At 45.6% G+C, this 19,818-nt stretch overlaps 1 protein-coding gene across 1 annotated transcript in view; it reads left to right on the top strand.

Moving 5' to 3' along the window:
• LOC145413149 (uncharacterized) overlaps positions 1-19,818 on the top strand; it is a 31,793-nt gene that overhangs the window by 5,104 nt on the left and 6,871 nt on the right. The window contains exons 3-14 of the mRNA XM_080282878.1: positions 4,444-4,615; positions 4,832-5,010; positions 5,226-5,432; positions 5,868-6,013; positions 6,629-6,720; positions 7,218-7,356; positions 11,019-11,107; positions 11,815-11,882; positions 12,071-12,154; positions 12,611-12,775; positions 18,404-18,604; positions 18,884-19,012. Of these exons, the coding sequence (XP_080139004.1) occupies positions 4,444-4,615; positions 4,832-5,010; positions 5,226-5,432; positions 5,868-6,013; positions 6,629-6,720; positions 7,218-7,356; positions 11,019-11,107; positions 11,815-11,882; positions 12,071-12,154; positions 12,611-12,775; positions 18,404-18,604; positions 18,884-19,012 (1,671 nt within the window). The remainder of the gene's footprint in view (positions 1-4,443; positions 4,616-4,831; positions 5,011-5,225; positions 5,433-5,867; positions 6,014-6,628; positions 6,721-7,217; positions 7,357-11,018; positions 11,108-11,814; positions 11,883-12,070; positions 12,155-12,610; positions 12,776-18,403; positions 18,605-18,883; positions 19,013-19,818) is intronic.

Below are 19,818 nucleotides of genomic sequence, written 5' to 3'. Positions count from 1 at the left end.
GATATACTCTTTTTTTTTTATCTAACGGAACTGGACCACTCCCGCATAAGAGAGAGGGAGAGAGAGAGAGAGAGAGAGGGGGAGAGAGAGAGACGGGGTATGTTTTGTCTGGCGGGATCGTATCTGCCGCACCAAAACAAACACCTTGATGTTTCGGAGCCAGGAGCATCTCGGCCACACCTCACCTTCACCATCAGTCTGGGCACTTTTAGCAATTTATTTCTCGTCATTGATGCGGATAATGATAAACGAAACTTGTAAATTACCAACACGTATTAAATATGTTGTAATTTTGAAGTAAATAAAGATAAGTGACGAGCTGATTTACTTCGAATTTTGCTTTTCTGCCATGACGTCACTTTTGTATATTTCTCTTTCATCTTCCTTTATTATTTTCTTATATCGTTTTTACTCTCGACGCTTTTCCTTCCTTCCTTCCTCTTTCCCTTTCTTACTTTCTTCCTTCTTCCTGCCTTCTTTTTCTCCCATCATTCTCCTTCCTTCCTTCCTCCCTCCCTTACATCCTTTCTTCCTTTTTCCTTCGTTATTTCATTCTTTCCTTTCTTCGTTCCTTCTTCCTTCCTCCCCTCCATCCCTTCCTTCCATCCTTCCTTCCTTCACCCCATTCATTCATTCATTCATTCGTTTATCTTCTATTCATATCTTCCTTTATTCTTTTCTCTTTTCTCCTTTTCAGTCTTTGCTTTATTATCTCATATATTTCCATTCTTTCCTTTCATATAATTATTTTCCTTTTACTTTTCTCACACACACACACACACACACACACACACACACACACACACACACACACACACACACACACACACACACACACACACAGAATGGTCTCGTGATGGGATATCTCATTAGGAAAGACTCTCTCTCTCTCTCTCTCTCTCTCTCTCTCTCTCTCTCTCTCTCTCTCTCTCTCTCTCTCTCTCTCTCTCTCTCTCTCTCTCTCTCTCTCTCTCTCTCTCTCTCTCTCTCTCTCTCTCTCTCTCTCTCTCTCTCATTTTCAGCACCAATCCCCACCGTCCACACCAAGAATTCGAATATTGGACCACTCGATTTCTGTAGCTTGGCCTAAAATTGCCATCTGTCCATCTTGAATGCTGAATTGTAATAATGGATTAACACTGCAATGTGATGCTAGTCACGAAGAAGCGCAATGGAAAGGATGTAGAGCCTTAGCATTGTCTAGTCTGTCAGTGAGCTACGTGAAATAAGCTGCAAAAGGACGAAAATCTGGGCCAAGTTAATGTTGTTCTTGTCCATTAACCCCAGTCTGTCTGGTGGAGCAGACTCATCAACCGCAGGCAAGCAACCACCCCTGCAGGGCCGTTCCGTGCAGTGAAGCGATGTTCCCTTGCGGCTGACAGCGCCTTACCACAGTGAGACGCTGGGAATGATGTGGAGGTTGGGTTGCTGGATGGACGCCACATTTGCCCGTCCACCCGGCTAACACGGGCACCATATTAAGCTCCACATTTCCCCATTCTTTGGGAATATGGTTACCACCCAGCGTTGTAAATGGTTTCCTGGGTTACAGGAAACCATTAGCCTTGTCAGTCAGTAAAGGGTCGCCTGAAGTATAAAGAAAGGTAATAAAAAGTGACAGGAAGGAAAGGCAGATATAGAGAGAATAGACACAGAGGCAGAATGAGGAGAGGGAAGGAAGAGGTAGGCAGCACTACATCAAGTGAGTGGATGATGGGCGCTAACTCAGGTCTGTATGTAAGGGGTATATCAAGGAATCTATTGACACGTTTCTGTCTGCTGTTTCAGTGATGTAATTCTTGAGGCTGAAGTGATTTGTTCCGGCCATAGATATAACTGTGGCACCGGTACTCTCTCTCTCTCTCTCTCTCTCTCTCTCTCTCTCTTACTCCTTCTCCCTCTCCCTCTGGATTTCCTTCTCCTTTTCTTTCTCAGTCCTGTCTTTCTCTGTTTCTTCCCTCCCTCCCTCCCTCCCTCCCTCCCTCTCTTCTTCCCTCCGTCCCTCCCTCTCCCCCCCCCCAGGGCACGTGGCATTTCTAAACAGCTGTGGTGCCAGATGACTTCCGGTGCCTCTCTCTCTCTCTCTCTCTCTCTCTCTCTCTCTCTCTCTCTCTCTCTCTCTCTCTCTCTCTCTCTCTCTCTCACGTGTCATCTTCCTTATCTTCCTGTCCCTCCAGAGAAGAAATATGACTGACCATCTGGAGGTTTGAGAGAGAGAGGGAGAGAGGGAGAGAGAGAGAGAGAGAGAGAGAGAGAGAGAGGGAGGGAGAGAGGGAGGGAGAGAGGGGGGGGATCAAGAATAAACGTGAGTAAGAGAAATAGATTTTTGTATATTGCAATCACACCACCCCCATCCACTCCCTTCACATCCACATGAGTTACTCGAATAGGAAGGAAGGGAGGGAAGGAAGAATGGAGGAAAGAGGATGGAGGGAGAGAAATAGGAAGGGAGGGAGGGAGGGAGAGGAATCACGTGGAGGAAAGAGGAGGGAGGGAGAGAAATAGGAAGGGAGGAAGGGAGGAATCACGGATGAGAGCCAACCACACAGAGACCAACACCCTTCATTCCTTATAACTCATTACTCTTGACTCCTACGTGTTCTATATCAGTTTCGTAATTTTCTTTCCTTCCTTCCTTCCTTCCCTCCTTCCTTCCTTCTTTCCTCCCTTCCTTTCATTCACTCATTCATTCATTCTCTCCTTCCTCCATTTCCCGTTTTCTTTCTTTCATTCTTTTCTTTTTTCACTTTCTTCCCCAATTCTGCCTTCCTTTCTTCCTTCCTTCCTTCCTTCCCTCCTTCCCCTCATCTCTCTTCCCTACTCCCTTCCTTGTCTTTTTTCCCTCCTCCCCCCTCTCTCCTTCCCTCCCTCCCTCCCTCCCACTCCCAAACATCCGGGTAATCTTTTAGATTTGGTAATTTAAGTTGGTGTCATATTAGAGAGAGAGAGAGAGAGAGAGAGAGAGAGAGAGGGAGAGAGAGAGAGAGAGAGAGAGAGAGAATGTGTGGCAGTAGCGGAACAGAGTAGCTTCGTAACCACCACTACTCTCTCTCTCTCTCTCTCTCTCTCTCTCTCTCTCTCTCTCTCTCTCTCTCTCTCTCTCTCATTACCTTCCTTTCCCTGCCTCCCTCCCTCCCTCCCTGTCTCCCTCTTCTCCTCCTTGCCTCTCATTCCTCTTTCCTTTCCTCCCTCTCGTGCTCTTTCTCCCTCTCTCCTCTTCCTTTCTCTCCTTCTTTCTCCCTTCCTCTCCTCCTCAGTCTCTATTGCCCTTCTTTATTTCCTGCACCTCACTCTTGTTAGATTATTTTGATTTATACGTATAATGTATATAGATAGATAGATAGACAGATGGAGGGATAGTAGATAGATTGATAGATAGGCAGCGACCTCCGTTGTTATATTGTTGTGATCTTTTTAATGTAATCAGTCCCCCCTCCCTTCTGATGTGTGTGTGTGTGTGTGTGTGTGTGTGTGTGTGTGTGTGTGTGTGTGTGTGTGTGTGTGTCACCAAGTACAGAGCCTCCGTTCAGTCCACCCCCACACATGTTCAAGCAGGCATTCTCTCTCTCTCTCCCTCCCTCCCTCCCTCTCTCTCTCTCTCTCTCTCTCTCCCTCTCTCTCTCTCTTTCTCTCTCTCTCTCTCTCTCCCTCTCTCTCTCTCTCTCTCTCTCTCTCATCTGGGGTTGGGGTGTAGCCTTTCAAGAAGCATGACGAAGCCTTGAGATTTGATGGAAGGAAGGCGCCGTGTCACAAGTAGTTGATTTTTTGGGCTATCTTTCTTGTAGGGTTGAAGGGATAAAGAGGAGAGTGCATGAGGTGAGACAGCGGAGAGAGAGAGAGAGAGAGGGAGAGAGAGACAGAAAGAGAGAGAGAAGGACAAGTGGTACCTCAAACTGCCTTAAGACCCATACCAAGGACTTGAGATGAATAAAGTAACTGGGTACATATTGTGGGAAAGATATAGAGACAGAGATAGATAGATAGATAGATAGATAGAGAGAGAGAGAGAGAGAGAGAGAGAGTGTGTTCCACCGGTACTACGCCTTCTCTCCCATTCATCGTGCGTATCGTCATTGCTTCTGCCTTCGCCTGCCACTGCTTGGGTATTAAGAAGTGGCCTTGGTTTTTACACATGGATTATAGCCCCAGCAAGTGACTGGATTTCTTATTATTATTTTTTCTTTCCTCCCTCCTATTTTTTGTTTTGTTTTTTTAAGATTTTGAGACGTAAGGGGCTGATGTCTTCCCTATTGTTGTTGTTGTTGTTGTTCTTCTTCTTCTTGGAGATAGTTTGGAATTAGATAATGCATTTAGTGAATAAAATCTAATGGTATAGTTGGGTCGTAAGGCATTTTGAGGCATTACTTGTTCTTGTAACACTCTCTCTCTCTCTGATCTAGCCTAACCTAACCTCACCTCACCCTGTCTCTCTCTCATCTACAGGGTGGTGCATATGTTACTTCCCCGGTGAGATACAGGGCAGGTGGGAGATGCAGGTGGGCGTGGGCGTGGGTGTGGGCGTCAGGTATCATCAAGTGGACGTGGACGCCGACACCATCTCCGGCTGGGGCCTCTGCCACGTGAGACTCGACGACAATATCATCTTGCACGACAGGTGAGGTTTACGTAGCACCTTATTCTTTGCGACTTATTTTATTATCTTGCACGACAGGTGAAATTTACGTAGCACCTTATTTCTTACAGTTAATTAATTTCTGTCTACCTGTCTGTCAATTTGTCTATGTATGTATGTATGTATGTATGTCTGCCTGTAAATCAGTCAGTCAATCTATCTATCTACCTATCAATCTATCTACCTATTTCCCCACAGGTCCGTCAGTTCAGAATGCTACAGATGCATTCGTTTGGAGGTGGTGTCTGGGAGAGTGCTGCAGGTTTGGAGTCTTTCCCCTTTACACACCTGCTACACATCTGACCACACCGCCCTCCAAAACTGCCCCACCTACAAAGACGTGAAGCAGCGAAAGGCATCACACTTCATGCTATACAGTAAGTCTGGAGGACGACTGGTTTGGAGGGTGAAGTGGGTTTGGAGGGTGAGGTTAGTTTGGAGGGTGAGCTAGGTCATGAAGTGTCCTTTGAATGGTGCATGCCAAGTTGAAGCAGAAAGTACATGGATTTTTTTTTTTTTTCTGTCTTATTTGATGTGTAAAGCCAAGTTAAAATGAAAAGCGTATAGATTTTTCCTTCCTTCATTTGTACAGAAACCGTGTCAGTCTCCGGAGAGGCGGGTATAGAGGTAATGGAGTGCCCCTTCAATGGTCGCTTCACCTTCACCTACCAGCGGAGAAGAGGACGAGGAGATCTGGAAGCTGCCTCCTGTCCTCATCCCATCTCACAATTCTCTAACTGCCCTCACGGCTTTGGATACGAGGTTATTTATCGACAGTGTTCCTTCAGCCACCCGCAAAGTAAGCACGAATTCTCAAACTTAAAATCCTCTAACTTTCAAACGATTCCCTTACAATTTTTGGTTTAAATTTCCTAACTGTTCTCACGGCTTTGGATACGAGGTTATTTATCGGCAGTGTTCCTTGGGTCACCCACAAAGTCAGTAAGATTTCTCAAACTTACAATCCTCTAACTTCTTTCTAACAATTCTCTTACAGTTTAGACGTCATTTTAAAAAGTTACAATTTTTATCTTGCAAAATCCCACTCTTCCGTCGCACAACTAACTTACAATTCTGCAGCCTTCATTTTTCCCCTCATCCCTTTCGTCTTCCTCCTTTTGGTATAGCAAATCAAGGAAAATTTTAGCACTTCCCTCCCCCATCAGGAGGATTAAGTAGCCAAGATGATGGTTTTAAGACACTCGGGCTCCTATAGCTCACTTATCCCCACCAGGAGGAGGTCTTCAGTGCCTGGGGTCGTGGGGAGGACATGATGGTCGTCACTACTTCGCGGTCTGGGACACCTCCACCGACCACGACCACACTCACGACCACACCTTCAACAATACGCCCCCCGCCACACCTAAATATAAGTGTGGGGTGAGTATTATTATTATTTGTTTAAAGGAAGAAAGAACCTAAGGCCTGAAACCCGTAAATCGTTCCCTCCAAGTAAAAATACAAATATATAACAGAGCCAAATTCAAGATCCGTTCCTATCGAGATGCCTGGACACACTGGTTTATTCGAGGTGATATTGCAGGCTTCGTGGCACCTTTTTCTCACCGATTTATTCTGCTTATTACACCTTAACACTGGCAGTAGTGGTGGCTGTGGTAGGCTTGTAGTTGTGGCAGTAGCGGTAGATATGCCGTTGTGATAACAGTAATTGTGATATTAGTCATGATAGTGGTAGTTGTGGTAGCAGTGTGATAGTAGCAGTGGGGGTAGTTGTAGTGATAGTGGTAGTAGTAGTAGTAGTAGTAGTAGTGGTAGCGATTATGGTACTTGTAGTGATAGTTGTGGTATTGGTGGTCAGTAGTAAGAACCAGACCGTGACGTAGCACCATAGACGCCTCAACCTACATTTAAAGTACGGCAAGAAGAATGCCTACCTATCAACTACACGAGGCTCACAAGACAGTTTTTACCCCTAGAATACGACAGGCAACAATCAAGTGTCATAGTAAGGTCCCTATTTTTTTTTCCCCACAGATGTTTTTGGAGGAGGCTGGGACGGGAAGGATATTCGTGGCTTTCAGTGAAGACTCGACATGTGAAAATGGACTTAGCTCTCCAACAGATGGGTAAGTGTGTGTGTGTGTGTGTGTGTGTGTGTGTGTGTGTGTGTGTGTGTGTGTGTGTGTGAGAGAGAGAGAGAGAGAGAGAGAGAGAGAGAGAGAGAGAGAGAGAGGAACGAACATAACCTCACACGTGCATGCATACGAGTACAGTACATACATACACACATACACATCACTATGACCTTTGACCTATTTTGTACCGCAGAGAGAGAGAGAGAGAGAGAGAGAGAGGAGGGGGGTGAGGGGGGTTAATGCAGACTTAGTCATAACCACATACACACACAACCATGCACTCCTCTATAACCTTCGACATTTGACCTCGACCTTTGGCCTTCTTACGTGGCAGGCAGAGACGTACACGCAGACAGATAGACAGACAGATAAACAGACAGACAGACAGACAGACAGATAGACAGATAGACACACACAGATAGAAACAGAGTTACACATAATCTCACACACCACTCTATAACCTTTCACCTTTCACCTTTTTCTGGCAGGTATGAAACGTACGTACTGACTTCCGTGCAGCCGCCTCCCCTGCCGCCTGACGTCACCTCCCACCCGTGCACCTTCCCCTCGCACCTACTTGGGCACTGGCACCACACACTGGTGACCCCTGACACTATGGTCTTCAAGGTGAGTGACGTTACTTGTACTCTGTCAGGTGATCTTGAAGGTGTGTGTTTTCCCTACTTCTCAGACTAGGTACGGTATTTCCCCAGGGTAGAGGAGGAGGAGATGGTTCTAATTCAACATGTTTTCTGACAACTAGTAGCGTCCGGAAACTCCTTAGGGGGAAAAATTAACAAGGGCCCCAGTCACCGCCGGTATGGCCAATCAGTTTTGACTTACGAGAGCCAAGGTTTACACAGCACCAGACTTCCACCCAGTTCACAGATCCTAGCAAGTCCAGGGTAATATGTCTTTTATATTGCTTTGAGAGGGCGCCTTCACGTGGCGGCACAGGTATAGCCAGACGGATCCACTGCCTGTTTATACAAATGTCCCTCATCTACTTAACTATCCCTCAAAAGAACGATGGTGGACTTCAGGAGGAGGGCATCCTCAGCCTGCAGTGCACAGGGTATACGTTTCGCAAGAACATGGGGCTACAACAACAACAGTTACTACTACTACTACTACTACTGTTACTATTACTACTACTAATATTACTACTACTATACAATTCTACTACTACAATACAACTACTAGTACTACTGTACTATACATATGCTACTGCTACTACTACTACTATACTATACAATTACTACTACTACCACAACAACTACCACTACCACTACTACCAATACCTCTTCTACTACTACTACTACTACTACTGCTGCTGCTGTACTATTGTTGTTTCTAGATCCGTAACAATGTAGATAGATTTTATTGCTGAAGCCCCGCCCCTTCTGTCGGAGCAAACATCCGCAGGCCTCACACGAGTGCACCAATAGCACTGCATAAGACCGTAGCTTAAGCATCTTTTAGCGGTCGAGGCTCAGTCCCCCATCGAGTCGATCTCTTAACAGCACCGCATAAAACCAATACTTGAGCATATTTTACCTTCGGCATGCGTCTTACCCCAACTCTGTCTCTGAGAACACTGAGGGGGTGGGTATTCGTAGGGAGGATGGGTACTGGATGATATGACGTCAGAGGGAAAATATGCCAAGTATCTCATTTTCAATCTCTTCAGGATCGATATTCTTCGTTTCCTCTCATAAACTGCTGTGAATGAACGTTCTGGTTTTTCAGTGATAAAGTGTACAGGGAAAGAAAAATGCGGAAAGTTATCTAATTTGAAGCGTAAAATAAATAAATTGCTTTGTATAAATGTGCCAGGTTGACGTCATGTTGCTCATCGTAGAAAGAAAATGGCGCCAAAAGCACGCCCCATAATGCGGGGAACACACATCAAGTGTATGATAATTAGCAAGTACATCTCCTCCTTCCTTTTGCAAAACTGCTGTATATTTACCACCTAATTCTACATAATACCATGCAGGAAATATAACCCAGTAGGTTAAGCATAGTTGGCACAGCAAATATTAATTGCAAAGGGAGATATGAAAAACAAAACCAAAGCAACAACAGTTGTGTATACAACGGCGGCCATCGTGGACAGTTTCCAGAATGGTGATACATTAATCTATGTGCGCTGAGTTTGAACCATTGTCGTAATAGATGCTTTATATTTTGAACAAGGACAGGTGTAAATAAATTGTCATTGATAGTATTCAAGCTTTGTATACATAGGATTAACCCAATTCATAATTTCAAAGCAAATTCATGCATTTTACTCGATCTGTTGCCAGATGGTTGTCGTGTCTTTTAGTTGAATTAAGAACATGTTTAAGCTATGGATTTATGTTGTGCTGTTGACGCATCCGACCGATACAACCTGTGGTGGTGAAATTTTTTCTCCAACGCTGCTGCTACTAGCAGCGTCCTCACGATTGTATCAATAGCGCGGCATAAGATCGTAGCTTGAGTATGTTTTGCATTTAACATGCGTTCTTACCCACTGTAGTCAGTTTCAACACTGGAGGGGGTATTGGTAGGGTGGGAGGATACAGGATGACATGACGTCAGAGGGAAAATATGCCAAGTATCACATTTTCGAACTCTTTTCAGGGTCTATTTTTTCCTTTCCCTTTCATAAACTGCTGTGAATAAGCGTTCATAGATTGCAGTGATAAATTCTACAGCAAAAGGGAAAGATGGAAGGCGTCTAATTTGAACCGTTCCACAATATAAATAAATCGCTTTATGTAAATGTGCTGGGTTGATATCATGCTCGCGGGATAGTGTCCGGCAGGAAAGTATGATGGCCGCCGTTGTAAACACAAGTGTTGTCACTTTGACTTTGTTTTTAATATTCATCTTTACATTTAATATTTGTTGTTATAATTGTGCTCAAAATACTAATTTATGCTTTCTTCACAGTACTGTGCAGCATTAAACGATAAGATTAGTAATTTTTTGCAAGAAAGGAAATAATATACTGTAATCCTTATTCATTATCGTGCACTTGACGTTATGTTACTCAGCACTTGAGCTGCCCGGTTTTATATACGTGCCACCACGTGAAGGCGTAACACCAAGTCGTCAGTGGCTTAGTACAATAGGCTAAACGGATGTGACAACCCTCCGTGATGGTTGTAGTTCAGAGAGAGAGAGAAAGAGAGAGAGATTATGATGGTGATGAGAAGTATGATGGTGGTGGTGATGAGAGAGAGAGATTTATGATGGTGATGAGAAGTATGATGGTGGTGGTGATGAGAGAGAGAGAGAGAGAGAGAGAGAGAGAGAGGACCCACCATAATCAACACAAGGACTAACACTAGCCTCCCACAAATTACCCAGACACACAAACACACATAAATTTAGAAACAATATAGGTGTTTTCTGTGTTCATTACCCCCCTTCATGGTGTGGTCAACTCTAGCACTGTATTCAGGGTAATGGCAGGCTATGGTATTGAGGTGAGAGTGGGTCGTAGGAGCCTGGGTGGGTCATAGGAACTCTTATTGAAGGATGATTTAAGTGGTTCAGCCTGCAGTCCACAGGGTTCACTATGAGATGAACTTGGGACCACGAGAAGAAAGAAGTAGAATTAGATGATGATGATAATGAAGAAGATGAGGAGGAGGAGGAGGAAGAAGAAGAGGAAGAAAGAGGAGGAGGAGGAGGAGGAGGAGTAGAAGAATAAGAAGGAGGAGAAGGAAAGGACAACCAAAACAAGAAGAGAAAGAAGAAGAACAAGAAAAGAAAAAGAACAACAACAACAACAACAGCAGCAGCACAATGAAACCTATTAATGCAACCCTATGAACCCCTATTATGCAACCCTATTAAAACAACAGATGCAACCCTTTTAAAACCGCTACCTGCCAACTTTCACCCCTTCACCGTCGAGTGCAGCTGGGTGATTGTCGCAGCGGTGGTGGTAGTTAGCACTGTGACACGTTTATTTCATCATTAACCCCTTCAGATCATTGATGTAGTTTCTCTTATATAAGCGGGAAGGTGAGGAATGTTTGTATACCCGAGCAAGTCCCCCGTCCTACTGTATCTGTCCACCCCCGTGAAGGCGTCCCTCTCCCTCCCCAACTAATAATAGGAAAAGCTAATTACGGATCAGCATTTCGATTACCAATACTGAAAGCTGATTGGGTCCCTGGCTAGGCTGATTGGGACGTCTCACACACACACACACACACACACACACACACACACACACGCCTAACCTAAACCAACCTAACCCAATCTAACCTCACCTTTTTTTCCTGCAGGACTATCGAAACTACAAGACGTATTCTGCCAGCTGCGTTAAAGATCTGGGTGATGGAGAGAGATTTATAGTGTACGCCCGATCACACTGGTGGGTTGTGGTAATTGTGGTAGTTGTGGTAGTGGTGGTGGTGTTGTGGTGGTGGTGTGGCAGTGATGATGCTGTGGTGGTGGTGGTGGTGGTGGTGGTAGTTTTGGTGGTGATTGCTCTGATAGTTAAAATGTTGCTGTTTTTTGCTGTACTCATTCGGTGTGACAAGTAAGCATGAAGCGTATATATGTGTGCGGAAAGGAGAGCCTGAGAGAGAGAGAGAGAGAGAGAGAGAGAGAGAGAGAGAGAGAGAGAGAGAGAGTCAGGATTCCAAGAGCTTGAATGGTGAGTGAATGAGTGTGTGTCCAGCTTATGTCATGCTGTTGATTAATTCTCACTCTATCATTTTTTTTTCCCTTGCTTTGTGGACCTCACCTCGCCTCACCTATGGCTGAGAAAGAGATGGGATGATGATGATGATGATGATGATGATGATGATGATGAGGAGGAGGAGGAGGAGGAGGAGGAGAAGGAGGATGTAGCTGTGGTGATGACTATACTCCCTTTCCTCCAACTTGGCCTAGAATTTCGTCCTTTCGCATCCGTTCCACTAAGCTGTAAAAAGGCGAAAATCTGGGCCAGGTTAAGGTAAGAGGGGTGTAGGTGTAAACAGTTGCTTCTGGTACTCAAAATCAGTAGGAGTTTGGAATGTGTTAGACTGATATGTATAATTTTTTTCTGTTTTTTCCTTTCCTTTTTTCTTTCAGTGGGGAATGGTCTTACAATTGTCTCTGGCTGAAACGACGAGCGACTAACGTACTGGAATTCATGATGGGTTAGTCTCTGGGTCTTGCTGTCGATGGCGTGTTGTTGTTTTAAATTCTCACACTGTTTTAAATTCTCATACTGTTTTGAATTCTCAGTATTAAATTCTCACACTGTTTTTGAATAATTAGATCCCCATGCCATAATTATTCTCCACACTGTTTTGAAGGTGTTATATATTTTCTGATACTGTTTTAGGTCTGTACCCAAGAGAGGCGTTGGACGAGGAGCTGTGTGACTTCAACAACTTCGGCGACCAGACATCTTGGATCACACAAGCCAGTTAGTAAGCCTTCGTCTCCTTGTTGATGGGCAGGCTTCTTTGTACTGTAAATCCTTCAGATATTACAACAATAACAACACCACAACTACCACTATCACCACAACCACCACCAACACCACTAACAGCATGGTGGTAGTGTTAGAGAGATGCTTTTTTATCTATCTATTTGTTATTAACCAGACGTAGTTACAGAGGAGTTAGCTACAAAAATCACCTCCATGTCACCCTGTCATGTGCCATCAAACTGCCCTCCCTCCATATCCTCGCTCCATTCTGTCCCAACCAGTCAGTCCTTGAGTCGTCTCCATCCTATTTTCTTCTTTTATACGCCTGTCAGTTTTTCTTTCCAATCTTTCCCCTCCAGTTTTTCAGTATTTCCCGAGTGTCCATCCGTGTCACCCTGTCCTCCACTGTCAAGCTGCCATCCCTCCAAGTCTTTATTGTTCTCCCGCCAGAGTCTGTGCTAGAGGCGTCCCCATCCTGCCCCGTGGTGGGTGGGTACTCCGGGGAACTCCCTGACGCATCCGGTATCTGCGCACACCTACGATCTGACTGCGCAGCGCCCCAGTTGATGTATTACCAGGTGGCGGAGTGTAGGAACAGGTCTGCGGTCTACGAGGGTGAGTAGGCAGAAGAAATGGACGATAGGGAGGGAGGATAAAGGGAGGAAAACAAGAAAATACCAAGGGAGGGAGGAAGGGAGAAACATCTGAGTGTAGGAACAGGTCTGCGGTCTACGAGGGTGAGTAGGGAGAAGAAATGGATGAAGAGATGTAGGCAGGGAGGGTAAAGGGAGGAAAACAATACCAAGGGAGGGGGGAAGGGAGCAACCATCTGAGTGTAGGAACAGGTTTGCGGTCTACGAGGGTGGGTTGAGAGAAAGAAAATGATGGAAAGATAAAGGGAGGGGGAGTAAAGGGAGAGGAATAGGAGAAAATACCAAGGAAGGAAGGGAGAAAGGGAGAAACCACTCGAGAATAGAGTTTAGGCTGGAAAAAAAAAAATACAGGCGACTGGAAGAGGGAGCACAAAGAAATAGATGAATGATAGATATAAGAGGGAAGATTGATTAAGTCCTTTCACCTAAACTTGGTCCAGATTTTCGTCCTTTGGTAGCTTATTTCACGTAGTTCAATGGCAGAATGAGATAATGCTGTGACTATATTCATTCCATGGCACTTCTTCGTGACTAGCATCATAGTGTCAATCTCCTGCTGCAACTCGGGGGTGTCGAGCTGGCAGTTTTAGGCCAAGTTAGAGTAAAATGAGTATAGTTAGTAAGACACAAGGTAAGCATCATTTTTAAAGCTATCAGTGCAGTACCATATCGCCAGACTTACTAATATTCAACTAGTATTAACGCAGAATTAACCAAGTATGTTATTTTTTATCTGTTTTGAGTTTGTCTGTCAATTTTACTAACTTAAAAATAGTCCTCTGATTTTTTGAGATGTAATGTTGTACTAATATTCTTCTAATTTTCTTGATATGTAATGCTTTCGTCCTGTAAATGTACTTTTTGTGGTTAATCTTGGCTGTACTTTTTTGTAATGTTTGTCCTCTTACTAGTTTTGACTAACGTAATGTTACCTGCATTGTGTTCTAACGTTGCTGGAGGTGAGGACGTGAGGTGAGTAGATGTGTGTGTGTGTGTGTGTGTGTGTGTGTGTGTGTGTGTGTGTGTGTGTGTGTGTGTGAGAGAGAGAGAGAGAGAGAGAGAGAGAGAGAGAAGGCAGGGACCGCAGTGAGATTGGTCTTGCAGGCTCGAATGTTGCCAGCGGGGAACAGCAGGTGAGCACCGGGGCCGTCCTCACCGTAACACAGAGAGGGGCAGGGCAGGACACGGGGTGGGAGCGGGGCCAGAGGGGGCGGCGACAAGCGGGGGGTCCAAGAGTGGCCAATGCACGCACCACCACCATCTCTTGGCTGTGGCGCACCTCACCCGATACCACTACCACATCCACCACATCCACCACACCATGGCCCCCCCGTTCCACCACCCCTTCCACCCCCTGGCCACCCCGTTCCACCACCTCCGACACCCCCTGGCCCCCACATGACTCGGACTCCGGGTGGCAGACCTTGCCCCCCAGGTCCGGGTCCACACCTCAGCGTGCCGGGGACAGTACCACTCACGTCGCTGGTCCAAACCGTCCTGAGCCACACAACCCAGCAAGTCGCCCCGAGCCCTATGACACAGTGGGATTCTGGCCCAGTAGTACCCCCCAGCGCCACCCCTCAGACTCAAACCCAGTGCCAGGTAACGGTGAGGCAGGCTGGGGCGCGACCGACACTGATAAACGTGTTGAAGGGGAAAGCGACACTGACAAGAAAGATGGCGGAGACCGTGATAGTTTTTCCAGCGGAGGTGAAGCTGGGGGAGTCCCGGGCCGTGCCACATGGGTGCCGGGAGCTCCACCGGGTTTCCACAGCTCCACAGCCTCCACCCACACCTCCACAGCCTCTAGTCACAGCTCCACAGCCTCCAGCAGCACCGGTGGAGGCCAGGAGAACGCAGCAAAGCGAGTGGTGCATCAAGGTAGGGCAGGGACGCGATTGGGGTTGTCTGCTTGGGATCTGCGACATCTCCTACCTCGCGGGTACTGGCTAACACATCCCTCTGCTGGCTCTACCACTGACATCACCCCTACCACACATCATTTCATCTCTGCCTTGAACATCACTCCTCCCACTGTGTCATTAGGAGAGATGATGTCAGGCCAGGGTGGTGATGTGAGGGGTGTAAAGCAGGGTGATGTCAGTGATGGTGAGAGTGGTTCCTCCTTATGGCTAGGGGACACAATTGACCTCACTCCATCCCCTCCCTCTCTCCCTCCCACCCCGCCAGGACATCAATTCCACTCCCACAGCCCACACTACACCCACTCTAACACCCGCTCTCACACCCACAGTCCCAGCAACCTACACCCACCCACACGTGATACGACAGACCGCCCACCCACACACAGACAACAAGGTGGTCGCGGATTTTGGTCCTCGCATACAGATACACTCAGTGACAGCCTCCCAGCCCATGACAGACCCTCCCAGACCAGACCTGTGATAGACCACAAGCCAGGACCCACAGACCTAGACCATAAGCCAATCGAAAGACCCACAGACACAGACCGTAAGCCAGCCAACACTACTGACAGACCAACAGACCTACGACACTACCACACGACTCGCCCACCCTTGTCCAGACCTTACTCTCACGACAGATCCACAGAAATGCACCTTCAGAATGGATTCCCGAGGCCACCAGATATAAATATATGGAAATCAGGCGACAGATTGGTCCACGGGGTAGTAAGACCAGTTTCGGACTCTGATTGGCCCCCGAAGAAGAGCTTGCCAGACCATTCAGAGGTTCCAGAGGGGAGAGTGAGGGACCAATCAGATGTACCGAGGAAGCAGCCAACACCTCAGTTCAGAGGTAAAGCAAGAAAAGCTGTAACAAAATGGCGCTCTGGTGTAGTTGGTTCTCGTAGATGCGAAGGAAATTTAAATCTGAATGGGCAAAACTATCCTCGGACAAGACTGAACAATGGACCACAACAAAATATAAGAACGAGTATCATGTATATAGGAGGGAATGCATGCCAAGCGCACCAAAAGCGTACACTTGTGTCTAAATTTTAAGGCCATTCGTCATTGTGCATCATTGTTGACAGATTGCAAGATGTGCCACGTGACCGAGGCTTGGTTTTGTCCGCCGTTATCACCATACCACACCACAATGCTTGGCTGTTCTGTCGCACTGGCACTGTACAGTTGTGTGCGAGACTGTGGCACTACATCACTGTGTATATGACCGTGGCACTGTAGCACTGTGTTTACATTGGTGGCACCGTTGTTGTTGTGCCCTCATGTTCATCTGAATGTGAACCTGATGGGCTGCAAGGTGAAGCTGCCCCTCACTTTCAGTCCACCATCCTCTTCTGAAGCCCGAGAGAGGAAGGTGAGGAAGGTGAGGGATGTTTGTATAACCAGGCACTGCTATTTCAGAGTTATTTTAGTGAGCACATGAAACCTATCGATGTACTTCTTATATGTAATGCTCTATGGTTTAAAAGTACACCTTGGTAGCACTCACACAGCACAGACCTACAGTAGAACGTATGTAGCATTTATGATAAGTAAAACGTACAAATGTGCATGATGCTGTACTGAACACTTGCACAGATAGGCATGTTAAAACGTAGTACTATAATCTATGACGTAATAACAGTAGTACTTTATAGCGCTAGTTCCCCGTTGATATAATTTTCAGTAATCTCTCCTGAGCATTTTTTCCTGATTGATTTATTTCTATGTTCCGCAATCTTTTACGTCACGAGAAAAATCTGAGTTTACCTGAGTTGAAAAAATCGTATACTAGAGGCCAAATTAAAATCCTAGGTATATTGCATATCTGTTTATGTATATTAGTTTTCCTGTGTGTGTGTGTGTGTGTGTGTTTTTGGGGGGGGTGTTTGTGTTGCATGTGAAGGTGCATGTTTGTCACGTACCACTAAAAAATGCAAGCAGATGACAACGATTGACTAATGGACAATACTAACACAGATTTGGTTATATTAGGGAGCTGGTGGAGAGGAAGGGAGGAGAGAGGGGGAGAGGGGAGAGAAACAGAAAGGTAGGGAGGAGTGAGGGGGAGAGGGGAGAGAAAGAGAAAGGTAAGGAGGAAGAAAGGGAGGGAAGGGAAAGGGGGAGAGAGGAGAGATAGACAAAGAAGGAGGGAAATAGAGGGAAGGAGAAGAGATAGAGACAGAGGAAGAGGGAAAGGGAATAGACAAATATAAAAGTAGAGAGGAAGGAAGAAGGTAGGAGTGAAAAAAAGAGGGAAGGGGTAAGGAAGGGGTGAGTGAGGAAGAAGGGGAGGAGGAACAGGAGAGGGAAGAAGATAATGATGTGAAAAGGCAAAGAAAGGAAGAGAGGAAGAAAAAAGGGAGGGAATAAGAGAAGGAAAGATGGGAGGGAGGAAAGAGGAGGAAGAGAAGGAGGAAACTGGAGGGATAAAGAGAATGGAAAAATATTCAAGGAAGGAAGGAGGAAAAGAGAAAGAGGAAGAAATAGAAGAAGTAGAAGAAAAAAGACAATAGAATGAGACGGTTGGAAGCAAGATGTACGGGAAAATGACGAGGAAAAGAGAGAGAGAGAGAGAGAGAGAGAAAGGGGGAAGGGGGGGAAGGACACTGAATAAGAGAAAGGAAAGCAGTAATGAGAGGAAGTTAGTTAAAGAAAGAACGAATAAAGCCATCTCTCTCTCTCTCTCTCTCTCTCTCAAGTTACAATTTACAAGGCTTCTTAATTCGACCTGAGCCCACACTGATTGCTAGTAAGTGTTAAGACAGTAAAATAATAATAATAATAATAATAATAATAATAAAAATATCTCAGTTCATCCCCATCATCATCATCATCATCATCATCATCATCGTCATCATCAATAATTCGGTTACCTTAACTTGGTCAAGATTTTCGTCCTTTTGCAGCTTATTTCCCTTCTGTACTTCACTCTTCTCCACTCTTCTCTTCTTTTCTCCTCTCCTCTCCTCTCCTCTCCTCTCCTCTCCTCTCCTCCTCTCCTCTCACCTCCTCTCTTCTCTCCTTTTCCCTTCCCGTCCGCTTCCTTTCCCCTTTCATTTATTATCACCTCGCTTTTTCTTCCCTCCCCTCCCTTTCCTCTCCCTTTTCTTCCCTTCGCTCCCTTCCCTCTCCTTCCTTTTCCTTCTCTTCCCTCTCCTTCCTTTTCCCTCCCTTCCCTCTCCTTCCTCTTCCTTCCCTTCCCTCCCTTCCGTCCTTCCCCTCCCTCCGTAAGACAATAAGGTGTTTCTGAAGCCTGTCAAAACACCATCTGATATTAATCCAGCCACAGGTCATTTGAAACTCTACAAGGCTAACAGTAATTTGAGTATATTATTTGCCACAAGGGGGAGGGAAGTTTATCATCATCATCATCATCATCATCATTATTGTTGTCATCATCATCATCATCATTATTGTCATCATCATCATCACATCATTATTTTTAATTGTATATTTTCATGCCGTGAACATACAGCATTGTTATAAAATATTTGTACTTTTGCTGATATATTGCATAAAAAATAGTTAGACAGATAGATGGATAGATAGATAGATAGACAGATAGATAGATAGATAGTTAGACAGGTGTATAAAGTTTCCTAAATACTCTCATTATCTTTACTCCATACATCGCATTTACAACCTCGCCAACTACCCAGAACGAGAGTATCAGTGCTTGGGCCAGTGGGAGGAGGAAGGCCGCATGTACGCCCTCACCTATCGACGGGACGTGAAGACCTACGAGTGCTTTGTGGGCGTGGTGGGCGAGGGCGGTGATGTGATATTTATAAAGGAGGCGGGGATGGTGTGTTCCAGGGGCATCCGACCTGAGGTGCTTGGGATGAAGATGCATAGGATTGGTGAGTTGGACGGCTGTGTTGGTTCCTTTGATAGTAGTAGTAGTAGTAGTAGTAGTAGTAGTAGTAGCAGCAGCAGCAGTAGTCGTAGTAGTAGTAATAGTACGAGGAGGAGGAGGAGTAGCAGTAACAGTAATGGTGGTGGTAGTAATATTAGTAGCAGCAGTATTTATATCACTACTACTACTGCCACCACCCCCACCACCACCGCCACAACTACTGCTACCATTACTACAACCACCACTACAACCACTACTATCATCATTAACCATCCATCAACAGAGACGTGCCCACTGGAAGCGACCTTCAGTGTGACGCAGAGTTCCCAAAGAAGTGACCAGCGCTACTCTTCCTTCGCATCCACCAGGACGCCTTGGCAGATAACCACAAAACCATGGAAGCCTATTACCGGTACGTGGGGTTAATTAGGGGTCATTTAAGGGTTAATTGGGGGTCATTTAAGGGTCAATTAGGGGCCATTTGGGGGTTAATTGGGGGTCATTTAGTCTCCAGAAGCGACGCCTTTTGTAGAGTAAATTTTCATGCTAGCGAAAGAAGTTGATGAGAAATGCTAATATTAACGTCTGCTGTATGGCTACCTTCCCTCCACTCCTTACCTCACCCCCACCCACTGAGGGAGGTATATTGGGGTGGGAGCAATACTGGAGTGGGAGGAATAGTTAAAGCCATCTAACTCAATTCCTTCTCATTTCCCAGCCAATATCATTTCTCGTCTACGCATATTTACACAATTGAAAGATGCTTCAGTATTTGTAGCAAACTAATCACTCATAAATATACGCCTTTCGTTCTAACCTGGCCCAGAAACTGCCATCCCTGTCTTGATTACCGAAACAAATTAAGACTGGAATATGCTCCTAGTCACGAAGAAGTGCTATGGAAAGGATGTAGAGCCGTAGTACAGTAACATCTTTTTCTGCCACTCAGCTACGTGAAATAATCTGCAGAGGGACGAAAATCTGGGCCAAGTTCAGATGAAAGGAGTATTATGGTATTAGTGTAGAGTAACTTGTTTTGCCTTACTCTTGCTTCTTTTCATGCTGCCTAAGACATAAGGACTTCGACAACAAAGCTCTCTGCAACACGTAACAAAGATCAGTGGACGAAAATGTTCAGGGACGGAGAACACGTAGAAAAAATTGCTCCTGAATGTACAGAGAAAAATAATGACGCTTGGTACGGAGAACACAGAGAAA

The sequence above is a fragment of the Coenobita brevimanus genome, chromosome 12, assembly GCF_032717465.1.
Source record: "Coenobita brevimanus isolate Jiangsu-jjx chromosome 12, ASM3271746v2, whole genome shotgun sequence".
Taxonomy (NCBI): Eukaryota; Metazoa; Arthropoda; class Malacostraca; order Decapoda; family Coenobitidae; genus Coenobita; species Coenobita brevimanus.
The sequence above is the reverse complement of the archived record's forward strand: the minus strand, read 5'-3'. Positions and strand labels throughout refer to the sequence as shown.